The sequence below is a fragment of the Crassostrea angulata genome, chromosome 6, assembly GCF_025612915.1.
Source record: "Crassostrea angulata isolate pt1a10 chromosome 6, ASM2561291v2, whole genome shotgun sequence".
In the NCBI taxonomy this organism is placed as follows: Eukaryota; Metazoa; Mollusca; class Bivalvia; order Ostreida; family Ostreidae; genus Magallana; species Magallana angulata.
In genome coordinates, this window is record NC_069116.1 from 26,833,950 (window position 1) to 26,848,177 (window position 14,228).

The 14,228-nt window shown below is 33.3% G+C and overlaps 1 protein-coding gene across 2 annotated transcripts in view; it reads right to left on the bottom strand.

The window, feature by feature from the left end:
- Nucleotides 1–861: 861 nt before the first annotated feature.
- LOC128190166 (transmembrane protein 170B-like) overlaps nucleotides 862–14,228 on the bottom strand; it is a 30,837-nt gene continuing 17,470 nt past the window's right edge. The window contains exons 1-4 of one of the 2 annotated variants that reach the window (XM_052862094.1): nucleotides 3,524–3,671; nucleotides 3,142–3,316; nucleotides 2,215–2,385; nucleotides 862–1,871 (exon numbers count right to left, since the gene is read on the bottom strand). In XM_052862094.1, coding sequence (XP_052718054.1) covers nucleotides 1,741–1,871; nucleotides 2,215–2,385; nucleotides 3,142–3,223 — 384 coding nt within the window. In that variant the 5' untranslated portion in view covers nucleotides 3,224–3,316; nucleotides 3,524–3,671 and the 3' untranslated portion in view covers nucleotides 862–1,740. Of the gene's footprint in view, nucleotides 1,872–2,214; nucleotides 2,386–3,141; nucleotides 3,317–3,523; nucleotides 3,672–14,228 lie in introns of those variants that run through there. The other variant, XM_052862096.1, reaches the window with a different exon arrangement.

Below are 14,228 nucleotides of genomic sequence, written 5' to 3' on the forward strand. Positions count from 1 at the left end.
GGGTCAAATATCTGTATCTGTTGTGTTTAAAGGATCAGAGTATCTGCTTTCAGAAAAGTTTAGGAAATTTACAAAAAGAACATGAGTTATTTTTTTTTTAAATTTAGAAATACAACTAAGACAACGATAAAGAAAATAATTCCAAAACATATTAGGATTAAGTATTGTGTGTTAATGAATTAAAAGATAATTGATCGAGAGATATCAAATGGAGGCAGTTTCAAATGAAGGGGAACAAAAGAAAAAAAATCCCTTTCCTTTAGAAATGCTTTTATGACTTATGTCTTGTTTTTAAGTTATTGAGAAATTCTTTACTTTACCCGATTATTGTTAAATGATATCCTTTTACATCAAAAAGCAATCTAAATATGTTTTCAATTTTGTTTTAAAATCCCCATCGTTATTCTATCAGCGATACTTCGATACTGCACTGGGGGTGCGGCAATTTGATCCCGATACCAACGTACGTATGATATTCTGGTCTAATCGGTAATTTTACTGGGTTTCTATGTTTAGCATTATCAAAATTCAAACACAAAGACTTGAGAGCAGAAAAAAACCATAATGAAAGTCGTTTTAGAAAATTAACACACGTGACGTTGATAGAGATTTGAGTACCATCCATGTTTAAAATTCATCAATTCAAATTTGAAACCCTAAGTTGGGGCTTACATTCTGAATTGAACTACTGCCAACTGGAAATGGAAAATTCCCGACAGTTAACAAGAATTTTCCTGTAGAGCTGCAGACACTGCATATTGAATGTCGTGGTGTCACATATACGCACTATAATAGTATTGCATTTCAGATTTAATTCCGAGGTTTCCAAAGAAATCGCTATTAAATTGTACAACACAAAAGAAGCGTGTCAGTTTTAATCCACATGCACAGAGATCATGTAATATTGCACATATACCATTTTACAAACCACAAAAATAACGCATTCTTTATATACAGCAAGCTGAGTAACAGGGAAGATAATCTTAATAAGAGTAAGACTAAATAGTATCATTTTCTGCTGTCTTGTTTCACTAGCTCCCACACTCAATGTTTTAATTAGAATTTTTTTTTATAATAGATTAATCTACCTAAGTAACAACAATGTCAATTTCATATTGTATGCCATTGTCTTAAATAAAATATTCATGAAAAAACACATTAGTTTTCTCATTTCCCAGCTGTGTTCAGCACAGTTCTAAACTGTAATTTATATGAAGGGCAATTTTACCACTATTGAAGTAGTCTCCAACATGACCTACTAAATAACATCTGGTTTAAAATCATGATTCTCACTCCCTCTAACACAATAAGTATATTACATGTAAGCCAGAAATATCAATTGTTTGAATCATGCACCCTCAAAGATAATCCACCAATCTATATATGTTGGTCAATACTTTGTTTTATGGAATACAGCCCTCAAACACAATCCATCAAGTTAATTGGAGGGCAATATTCTGGTATGAAATAAACCTTTGATTGTTTTTCTTGTCCTTATTAATAATGTCTTTGTTTATATCGAAGGCAATACTCTGGTTCATAGAATACTCATTGTTTTTTTCTCCCTTAAACGCAATCCAACAGTTTATATGGAGGGAAATACATGTATTCTTGTTTAAGGAATATTCATTGTCTATTCTGCCTTCCAACACAATCCACAAGTCTATATGGAGGGCAATACAAGTATCATGGTTAATGGAATATTCATTGTTTGTTTCACCCTTCAACACAATCTCTAGTCTATATGGAGGGCAATATCCTGCTGAATGAAACAACCACCAGTACAACAGTTTGTCCCACTCCCCAGCACATTGCAAATTCTGGCTCCAGGGGAAAGTCAGATCCTCTGTAAAATCCTGCTATGGCAGCACCTTAATGAGGCAAAGTACAGTTAGAATTAGATAAAATTTTTCACTGTGTATGTTCAGTTGTGTCAAGATCATAAGGAAAATATCATACTTTCAATGTTGTTACCATAAGCATTAGCTTAGTAATAATCAGAACTGTAGTCTTCATAATGACTTAGAGGTAGCATCTCATTATTTGGGCTCATGTAAGATTTGTTAACAAAATTCAAGTTTCCAACTTACTAATACTAATTACATTAAAAGTAGTATGGGTACTGGTGCAATGTTGCTTATACTGAATATTTTCATATCAGAAAAAAATTGTGTAAAAGAATATCAATAAGATTTCTATCATGAAAATACTTACTGGAGAGGGCTCCTCCGGTCAGTGGTGAGAGGAAACCCATCACTATGATCACAACAGGCATCCATCGACCTATCTTGTGTTGTCGAAGCCGACAAAAGGCGATAGCTGCAGCTATGAAGTGCACTAACACACAGGAAAACAGAGTCCACAGAAAAATATTGTAGAAAATCTCTGTAAAAGGATCAGGAAAAAGTGAATATTATTTGTTAATTGAAACAAGAATCTGTTTTTAAATATCCTTGGATTTTAACTCTTAACCTGCAACCTCATGTTGCACAAACGAAACTAAATGTTAGGCATATAATTCAATAGATTTATTTCGTTTTATGGATTTTTGAGATGGTTGACAGTTTGTTATTGATATTTTTCATTTAAAAATTATCCCATTTGTAGATGAAAATTAGGGCGCTTTCCATTATTGTTGCCTCGCCAGTGACGTCATCAAGCAACTGTGACGTAAATGGAACGTTCGGCAACGTCAAAATGCTCAAGCGAGGAAGATTGCAGCTTAAAAGTGATACTGATCTTGAAATTTGATCCAGAAACCTTGGCTATTTGCAGTTTTAATGTATTTCAATGTAGTAGGACAAATAGTACTTTGAGAATTCATGGTTTTGTAGAATGTGATAACCTTGACGCCATATTGTTTCCTAATCGGCAACGGTATATTGCGTTGCCACAATCGCCCGCCGGCGATGCGCATTCCAGCAATCAGCAATATAGGCAACACTGGAAAATCCCACAATGCCGGTTAAATGGAAAGCACCCTTATTTGTGTTGGGGGGGGGGGTTACATTTCACATGGGAGTTACGTACCTGGGTTAAAGATTTCATTTTGGCGTTATTTTTTGCAAGAGGAACCAAGGGCAAATTTGGGAACCAATATTCAAAGAATTATTGCCTAACGGCTGATCATTTCATTCTTACCTCCAAAATCATTTAGAGTACTTTTTAAGCCAAATACATTTAGAATGCTTTGTCCAGTTTGTGTTATATCATCTGCGGCCATATCTATTCATTTGCAAATTCCTATTTCCTAAGTTTAGGATTGTCCAATCTGAGGGCAAGGGAGAATGGTACTACTACATGGTGCCTGCAAGACCTACAAAGAAAAATTGCAACAATATTAGCTTAGAGGTCTATTCATCTATTAAGTAGACTCTCGCAAGTACTTCATTGTGGCTGACCGAATTTGCCCAATTTCTGTTGACAGTTTGTAAGGTGAAAAATTACAATATTCACCGTGATATAAACATCTTTATACATAAGACTTCAGAATTTGAAATGTTCTAAACTAGGGTAACGTTACCTTAGTTATCAATTTTTGCACCAGAAAATTATCAGCGGAGGATCTGTTTACATTTTGAGAAAAATTAACTGGTTCTCCTCTTACCTTAGAGAACCAGATTAAACATGACAAATCGTGCTAAGTTTGTTCGACGACATCCACATATTCTCCATCACAACTCATCAAGCCTTTCCGGCAGATATTGGAATAACGCCTCTCTCAAGGTGTTTTCCGAGTCATGCCGGAAAGGCCCCGAGGAGTTGCTACATTGTCAAAACAATAATTGCTGAACTTAAACATGTTTTAATAATTATTAAAGCAAGAGACCCACAGGCCTTGACGGTCACCTGAGTACCATAGCCCTGTAGTTAGATGTCAGAGTCTTATGTTTGCATATTAAGCTTCATATTGAAATCTAAACCCGACTTTTGATGTTTGAAAAACATTACTTAGTGAAAATCTGAGATGGAGGGGTGCAAAAGTCGGAAGAAATTCGGATTATCTATAAATATAAGCTCCAGGGACCAAACTGAATTGTAAACTTTTGGTAATAAGAGACATGCAAGCATTTTATAGTCAATCTTTAATACAATTCAGTTTCATTTATAATGCAAACCAATTGTTTTTTCTACAAGTATTCAATACACATAATAATGTTAAGTTAGATTTCTTAAAATAGAACATATTGCCAAGTGACAATCTACCATTATGTATTGTTTTCAAAATGGAGTTAAAATTATTATGGATGACAAATAGCAAACGAGTGACTCAGGTGACCTAAAAACACTACAAGTGATAAATTAAAAAAAAAAAAAACCAAACAATTTTGATAATATTTGTTTTGTTTTATGTACACCCACTTGCTAAAAAATATGTCATATTTTTTCACTATTATTAATATTAATTCTCAAATGTATACATGTAGAAAGAAAAAAAGGATTACAGTAAAATGACGTACATGTTGTTCATTCATGGGGGCCATTTTAGGACAAACCATAATTTTTATAATCTTTTGTTAATTTGAAAAAAAATTAACAATCAACAACAGTCCATAGTGAACAATTTGCATCAGTTTTAAATGATTAAGATATTTTAAATGAAAAAGTTGAGAACATTGTAAACATAGGTCCTGCCTGTACAGTAACAGTCAAGTTTGTGTGATGAATTGTTTTGTCTGACTTTTTAAGCAAGAATTGCACTCATTGCTATGTATAGAAGGCATACTATTGAATGAAAAAAAAAAAACCAAAACAAAACAAAATCCTCAGTATCATCAATTAGTTACCGGGTATAAATGATCGACAGACTAGTATGCATATGATTTAATAGACTCTAGCTGGCACGCGTGTTACAAAGTTGGCTTATTCAGTAAGACAGGAAATACATGTAAAGATAGATTTTGCAAGAAGATTTTTTTAATATTAATAAACTAACCCGTCGGATAGTTAAAAAGTTGTTGAACTAATTTGAGAATGACTGGGACCGTCTATCTTTGAATGTCGCCCGACCGAATTACGTAAATGGCAAATACTTGTAAGGTGTGTTCCCATTTTGCACACATTTGATAATTGGGTTTAGGACAATAGGTGTGATTTGTGATGTGATAGCAATTATAGTCTGCTTTCAGTCAAAGATTTTAACAGGAAGAAAATAGATAATGATATTTTAGTCTTAAATTTCCGCTCACTGATAAGAAAAATAATGAGTAAATGATTTGACTTTTACATTTTTGTCCATTTGCCTTTAATATAAAACTAAATGAATTGAGGAAAAATTGCTAAGGCAATTGGAAGCTGCTTCAATGGATCATTATATGATAATGGGGAAAACTAATATGCACAATTAATCATATGGGATATTCCGCGTCTCGTTTTACAACTAAGTTGCAAAATATCTAAAACGCATGTTTATAATTGGCTGTTTGGTATCAATAGAAAGGAAACAGATTTTTATCACAAAATATTTCTCTCATTGAAGTAGCGACCTTGTCTAGTTAATTCTTATGATCGACATCGCCGCTTTTATTGCGAGTCACTTTCTGGTTTTTCAAATCAGTAGCTAAATACATGAAGCACAAAAAAAATCCGACAAAGATAATAATTTTAATATTGATTCGATACTCAAACTGAAGAAAATGCATGAATTTATTTAGTTTTACATTTGATAGGTTTGTGAAAATATCTTTACAGTCTTTAAAGCACATAAATATGCCGATTTATCATCGCATCGTCACACAGTTTTGTCTATTTTCTTCGATTATTCAAGCCCCAGCATAAATGAAAAATCTTTAGCCAGCATTTTCCCTATTCACATATTCGCAAAAGTAATAATTAAATATTAACATATGATATTTTCTCTTCAAACTTGTAGCATGTACATGTACTTCCTGAAGGCAGTAAGGTAAACAAAAGCACTTCATATACAACATTATACAATAATCTGTTTTGTTTAAAGAAATTAATGAAATTGTTCATGGCCAAATCGATGTTTGAAATTAAATTCAAGAACATGGATATCAATTATTATGGAAATGTGCTTTTATGCAAGTTATATTGTAACATAAAATAAATGTAAATATCAATGGCGAGTAGGTATGTTTTATTTATTTTATTGTCGGTTACCCTCACAGGAACTGTGATAAAGACTATAGCAATTATCTCACCTGGTCAAATTCCCGTTTCGCACACATTTTTTCGATACCTAATTTTCAAATGTATGCAAAACGGGAACAAACCACTTGTAATTGACCGTGTTCCTATATTATTGGTTAAAAATCATTGCATTAACGCTAATGGGACGGTGCAATAGTTCACCCCCACCCATGCTTTTGTAGAACAACGAATATGCAGAGGAATTTGCATGTAGCTTATAAACGGTACTGTTGCACGATACGTAGAAAATGAGATTTGAAAAGTTTACATAACTATATATTTACATGTATCACTTTATTTATCAACTTCCATTAAAAAAATTGGCGATTTGTAATTGCCCCATTAATGAAAGTATGCAAATAGTTGTATATTTCTTGAAATAGATAGTTTTTATGACCGTATTATGACCACTTCTTAAAAGAAAGTTCATCAGACATCCCCCCAAGACACTTAAAATTACCTTAAAGTGCATTGCATATTAAATGTTTCGGTTTCGGTGATTCATCTGAACTCAACTCAGAGAAATTGTTCTCGGAAAAGGGATATTGATTTGGTTTCTATGTAAATTGCTAATGCGCACCTTAAATTATAGTCACCAGTTAAAAGTTTAAATCTTCTTTAAAATCATGAAAACTATATATGTTGATAAAATGTATACATGCATAGCGTTTTGTGACTTTGCGTTCAAAATTTATTAATAAATTTATCGGACACCTGACAATTATTTTTAGATATGCCCGAAATGGCACTTTGCAAAGTAAAGTAATCCTTTCAGTCTTGGAATTATGAACTTGGGTTATAAAATATTTTTGTATTTACATGTATTAGTATCGTTGTTGATTTATATATGGAGGTATAAATACGTACATATCAATTGTTTCAGAAAAACGGTGGATTTTGAATTTTTTGAAACGTCAAAACCCTCATTTTTATGAAATTGTGTTTATTGCCTTCTAGACTTGTAAGATGTACATTTTTTACGGGACAGGAGAAATGTAGGATATTGCATGTTTATTTAAACAAACAGTTTACTGAATAAAATAATTTTTAAAATAACAATATCTTATGTGGATATTTGATGTTTAAAATCTGTTAAAACATATAGGTATCATTATTCATGTGCAAAGTCTGGAATATAATTAAAAACTGTGTACATTTTTTTTAAATTCCAATTTTATGATACAAAATCCATACAAAACACAAACATTAAATTGAGTTTTATGCATTTAATTGTTAGTAAACTTGAATATATTTTAACATTGCAAGTAAGATGCATTACAATACTTAGCTGCAGTAATGTAGCCCTCTGTACGTCGATTTTCTTTTTTTGGCAGATAAAAAGAAATCGGAGAGGGCTGCATGATTGCAGCTAAATTATGCTCTACATAATGTCAATATTAAGTTGGTTTTATTAAAAGAGAAAAAAAAACTCCTCTTGATTTATTATTGTTAAACATTTCATTACAATGCCTCCCCACGGCAGTCTCTACATAAATTGTTCAAACAATATCAGATATCACTTCTTTTTTTCGGAAATTACCAAACCTAGTAAGCTAACCGAACTTAAAATGAAAATTTCAATATTCTTTGGGAGGTATCTATAGAGGTGATAAATGGGACAAACTTTATTTTTACCTACTCTGTCAAAGGAGATAAGGCAGAAATTGACTAATAATAGAGACTAAAAATAATGGAATTTAGTGAACGGTACGTGAGTTATTTAACGTTGAGAGAAAGCCGTTTAGGTGATGTTTACGTGATGTATTTTAAAGACTCTTGGTGATATTAATTTTTATTCATCCACTGCATGCAATATTTGGTTTTGCATAGGTGATTGTGTGTTTTTGCATCGGTGTCTGTTGATTTTGCAATAGAGGCTGTTGGTTTTTGTTTTAAGCTGATCTGTTTCGTATGTTAGTATGTTTTTACTTTCCGCCGCCCATAAGTATTGCCTTCATGACTAATTAACCCCTTCACGGTAACTGCGGTACTGCTCTTTTGCAGGGCAAAATGACATGGTTTGGTGAAATACGACGTAACGTCAATTGTTTCATTTACGTCATTTAATTATCTAACTACTGAAATTTCGGCAAAGTATATCATTTTGCCCTGCAAGAGAGCAGTACCGCAGTTATCGTGAAGGGGTCTATAGGGTTCCTGCAATGAACACGCAAATTTACAATCCAAGTTAACCAGGACAAATTACATGATTTGTATGTAATCATAGTGAGTTGATTATTATGACTCACGTTTCATCAAATGTATTCGCCTTGTCCAACATAAATTTTTCAAGCAAGGTTGTTGCTTATCTCTCCTCTGAGACGGACTCATCTGTACAATGGCTAAGAACCAAATCAAATCAAATATTCATAACACAGAGAATTGTTCAAAATATTATTCAAAGGGATAATGCATTCAATTCATGCATCAACTTTTCGTCAGCGTATTTAACCACCCCTTCTCTTCGTTTAACAGGCTTCAAGGCAAATGTCAAAGTCAACAAATCAGTAAATGTTATTGCAGTTCATAAGGATAAAGATCAAGCAAAGGTAGATACAGTTGCCTTACATGTATATAGAAAAGAAACAAAAAACAATGACGAGAGGAATTATTTGATATAGGAAAATTCTGTCAAGTCCATCTCATGCTGTAAAGCGTCTGACTCTCCATGTTCTTAAAATTTTCAGAGTTTGAATTTGAGTTGGAAATAGTTTTTAAAAACAATTAAAATTCAAATTATCTAGAATAAAAATTAAACGCTCTCTTTCCTAGCAAGTCAGAGTCTAAAGACCATGTTCATCCGCCGTTTCTATAGCAATTTGTCAAGAGGCAAAAGACTGTTTTTGAATAATATTATGTTCCTGTTTCTTTCCTCGTTGAGATAAGTCAAATTGTTAAAAAAAACGAAGTTCTTTGAGATAAATTTTTGGAAAGAAAAACCTGTATTAAAAAAGCTCTTTCTGATTTCATTATCGTTCCACAAAATAATGTATATCTTCAAAAGAAAGACTGGCTTCATTTTGTCCTATCTTGTCAAATATTTCATTCCTTTTCCTCTCTGAAAATCACCATTTTTTCAGCGAAATTAAACGTGGATTATGTAACAGTGTTTTGCTGGCTTTGTAAACAATAACGAAAGGCTTTATTAGATGTTGTAATTTATGGTATTTAAGGTCATATTACCTCCTCTGCATGGGGAGATAAAACATAAACTGTTTATAACGTCTGAAGTGGAAATTCCAAACATCCATTTTTCCACTAAGAAAGTTTCTTATGCCCATCTAGGGGCATTTGTTTTAATGCATTGCAAAAATGACTTGTTTTGACTTATTTATCTGCACTTTATTTTACAAAATGTTTTAATGATCATGACTCTGCATTGGATTATTTGAATGCACTTTTAATTAATTATCATTTGTGCTTTTATAATAGGTAGGGGGTTGGGGATTGGAGGGTTAGGGCTGGTTGGTTTGTTGGTTGGAGTTAATAAAGTGACCATCTACCTTTTTTGGGAGTTGATTTTAATCAACTCTTCTATGCAGTTACTCAGACAAACCGAAAGTGAAACAGTGTTTGGACCTCAGCACAAATCATTGCTGCTGACAAGACTTAATTCTTTAAAATAATTGATAAATTCGATGTAATGTATGCTAAAGCATTGTTTTTTCAAGAAAACTTATTTATAAATACCTTGAAAATAGTAAGATTTTAAATGGTACGAACAATTTAAATATTTTTTGTAGTCGTATGTATCCCTACGCCAAAGTTCAATATACTAGTCTCGTTCAACTCGACGCTCGGTTGTCTCCGTAAATCCTTGTCGGAGATTTACGGTGTCAGCCGAGCGTTTGGTTGAACGAGACTAGAGTTCAATATTGCTTGGATCCATACAATTTTCGAGAAATATTTCTATTACTGATACATAGTTTGATTGAATTATTTTTATCTTTAAATATTATTTAACATGATTCATATGGGGGTTTCTCGACATTCTTGTCGAAAAAGTCCAAAAATTCATATCATAAAAATGTGCGTAATTATACCCGCACTTTCTAAAGAAAGTTCGGGTATATTGTTGTTACCCTGTTCCGTCCGTCCGTCCGTCCGTCCGTCCGTCTGTCACGTTTTACTTTCTCAAACTGCTCTTACATCTTATAAACCAGCAAACTGAACTCTTGGAGTTTGATTTGGGGTATCATGTTGTTTTGTAAAAAGGTTTCAAAAATTCTCTGTTAGTCCTGGGGGTCAAATAATTAGTAAAAAATGACGTTTTTTCACAAAAAACCTTCTTCCTCGAACTCCTCCTACATTTTCAAAAGAAGACAAATCATCTTTTGGAATATGTTTTAGGGTATCCTATAGATGCGCAATAAGGTTTCGGAATTTTCAATTTTGTCCTGGGGGTCATTTAATGGCTAAAAAATGACGTTTTTTTACAAAAAAACTGGTTTAAAAAACGTCATTTTTTTTAAGCAGTAGCCAAATGATCTTCTAGAATATGATTGGGGGTGTCATATTGAGGCATGATCAGGTTCCAGAATTTTTTTTTTAAGTAAGGGGATCAGTGGGCAACAAAAAATGACGTTTTTTGGCAAAAAAAATATGGTTCCCAGAACTCCTCTTACAACTTTTGGAGTAGCTACGTCATCTCTTGGGATATAATAGGGGCTGTCTTATAGATGTGCAATAAGGTTTTAAAAATTTAAATTTCATCCTGGGAGTCAAAAAGTAGCAGAAAACTGACGTTTATCACTAAAAAAACAAACATTGATCCAAGAGCTCCTCTAATGATTTAATGGATAGACAATCATATCTTGGGATATGATAAGGACTGTTCTATAGATGTGCAGTAAGGTTTTCAAAATTTAAATTTCATCCAGGGAGTCAAAATGTAGCAGAAAATTGACGTTTATCACTTAAAAAAAAACATAGATCCTAGAACTCCTTTTATGATTTAATGGATAGACACATCATATCTTGGGATATGAAAGGAACTGTTCCATAGATGTGCATTACAGTTTTGAAAAATTAAATTTAACCCTGAGGCCCATTACTTACCGGTACATACCTTTTGATGCCCTTTAAGAATCAAGAATATATATGGTTAAGGGGTGGGGATCTCAACCGTTTTCGAGATATTCGTGCACTTCCTGTTCAAGGGGGGTCATGACCACCCCCGGGGCCCATGACCTACATACCGTTTGATGCCCCTTGACACAAGGAACAAGAATATATATGGTTTAAGGGTGGGGATCTCAACTGTTTTGAAGATATTAAGGGACTTGCTGTTTGAGGGCGTCAGGACCACCCACAGGGCCCATGACCTACATAACATTTGATGCCCCTTGACATCAGAAACATGAATATATATGGTTTAGGGGTCATGATTATAACAGTTTCGGAGATATATGGTAATTTCAAATTCCTGGGGGGTGGGGATGACCCCAGGGGTCAGATCTCATAAACCCTATATATTGCCAGTAACAGCCAATATATGATTATGAAAACCCTATATTATTATCTTTGTCCGTTTTCAAGTTACCATTTACAATAGAGTCTATGATTCTTCCTACAAGGTTCAATGTTAGACCCCACACCCTTTTGACACCCCCCCCCCCCCCCCCCCCCCCCCCCCCCCCCCCCCGAAAAGTGGTTGTCTAACCCAAAATGAGAAAAATCAAACCAGGGTGCACAACTAGATTTGCAGGCCTATCATATCCTAGAGTTTTGTACAATTATGTTCAGCCATCTCTGAGAAACAAGTTCAGAGCGGGAAAGAAGAAAAAGAAGATGAAGAGTATATACATGTATTAAGAACCGTACAAAAACAATAAGTCTCCAAACTTCATTCAGGAGACTTAATAATTAATAAAGATTAAATAGAGACAGGATCATCAAACATCAATAATTTAAAGATAATTGACAATTTCTGATTCTAAGGGGGTCAGGATGACCCCTTAGGGTCATGACTTACATGCCATAATGATCTGATGCGCCTGCATGACCTAAGGAGGAATAATATCTTTGGATTAAGGTGGGGATCTCAATGGTTTTTATGATATTTGATAATTTCAGGAAGAGCACTTGGGATCATGACCTACATACCATCTTAAATGCCTTGAACAAAGAAACAATAATATAATATGTACATGATATATGATTCAATTTAAGAACCCAGATATAGATCAATCATCTGTTTTGTAATACTTCCTATGTATATATACATGTACATGTATTAGTTTGTGTTTTGTTCTATACTATTTATGTTCATGACTGTAGTATGGCTTAGTCTTATTTCAAATTACATTAAAAAAATTGTCAAATATATGACTTGGAACCCCCACTCCCAAACAAACTCAAATATAAACTGTTCTCTCCCCCCCCCCCCCTTCCTTGTCGAATAATCTGTTAAAATCAAAATATAATTTGGGTGTCTAAAAACTTTTATAAACTGGTAAAAAATGTTATTCTTAAAAAAAATTACATTGCACCTTGCATAATTGACAAATGATCTATTGAGATACGATCAGAGGTCATATTTCTACCTTGGGATCAATAAGTAGTATTCATTGACAAGTTAAAATTAATTAATAACAATAAATGATTCAAATTATAAATGTTTATACTCTACATTCATCCCCCTCCCCATCTAACCTGCTTATAAAGATTCAGTCTTCTTAATACATTCTTACATGTGTACTGTAGCAAATTTTAAATCATTTCTTGATTGCTTTTCTCTCGTGATTCACATTAACATTTTGGAAATTGCTTAATTCAATTTTTAAGATTTATAAACAAAATGTTATATGCATCACAGCCATGTGTATTCACCTATTTGGGGCAATTGTAAAGTCTCCTAAACAAAGCAGTGACATCATTAGGCTAGGAATTACCCACATGGATCAAACACTACTGTATAACATATGAATAAGATAAAATACATTATTATTTCTAGTTCTAAAATGTCAGGGTGTCTCCAAGGGGGCATAATCTTACAATACAATTTTACGCGCAATGACACAAAGAGCAAAAATAAATTAAACGGTTTAGGGATGAGGATCTCAGATCTCAGAAGTTAACAAAATATACAGTGTATCATATCATTTCCTATTTCATAAAGGCGGGGGGGATGGGGGGGGGTTTAAAGACAACACCTGGGGGTCATTAATGTATTTTACACCAGTTGATGCATCATAATGACTTTAGAAGATATTTTGTATTTTCCTGTTTCGTGGGGTCAGAACAGTCCCATAAGGTCATGACCTACATTGTATTTGATGCATTATAATACATTAAGAAAGAAATACTCCTTCCTTCCTATTATTACTCATATAAAAAATATATGTGTCTACACTTACTTACATATGTAATACACAAATTTAATAAGAAATTGTTTATACAGGGTCAATATGGGGTCAACTCAACAGTGCATGCAGTCTGACAAATGAAAAAAATAACTTTTGCAACTAAAATGACAGAAACTTTACAAATGCGATAGGATAGGTAATGATGATAAGCTTATTTAAATATTAAAAGATGATGATACAGTATGCTGTCAAAGGGAGATTACATTTAGAAAGTGAAAGTAGAACTTATATACATGTGTATATATGTATGCTGGCAGGAATCCCATGCTGGCATCTTATTATATTGTGCTACTGCACTGCTACTACATGTATTATGCTTACCTAAATTGGTCAACATCATAATGATAATCCAATTAAAACACAATAATGAATTCCTTTAGCTGATCTTAACTACCGTAATCCTTTTCTGCATACGGAAAACACAGACATGTATGTATGGGTGTTGCTAAAACGCGGAACGGAAAACGGAACGGAATGGAAAATATCACGTTTATCGCTTAAAAAGGGTATAGACTGGCCAGAAACGATTTACTTTGTATCTTTTATTTATATCTAATGAATGATTATCAACATGTTGCTATCTTATTAATATTCATATGAATGTCTATCAATTATAGCATTGTATTCATTAGGCTTTAGTTGAGTACGAAACGGAAAAATCAAATGTATACGAATTGTGAAACATTAACATGATTAAACGAGCAAATT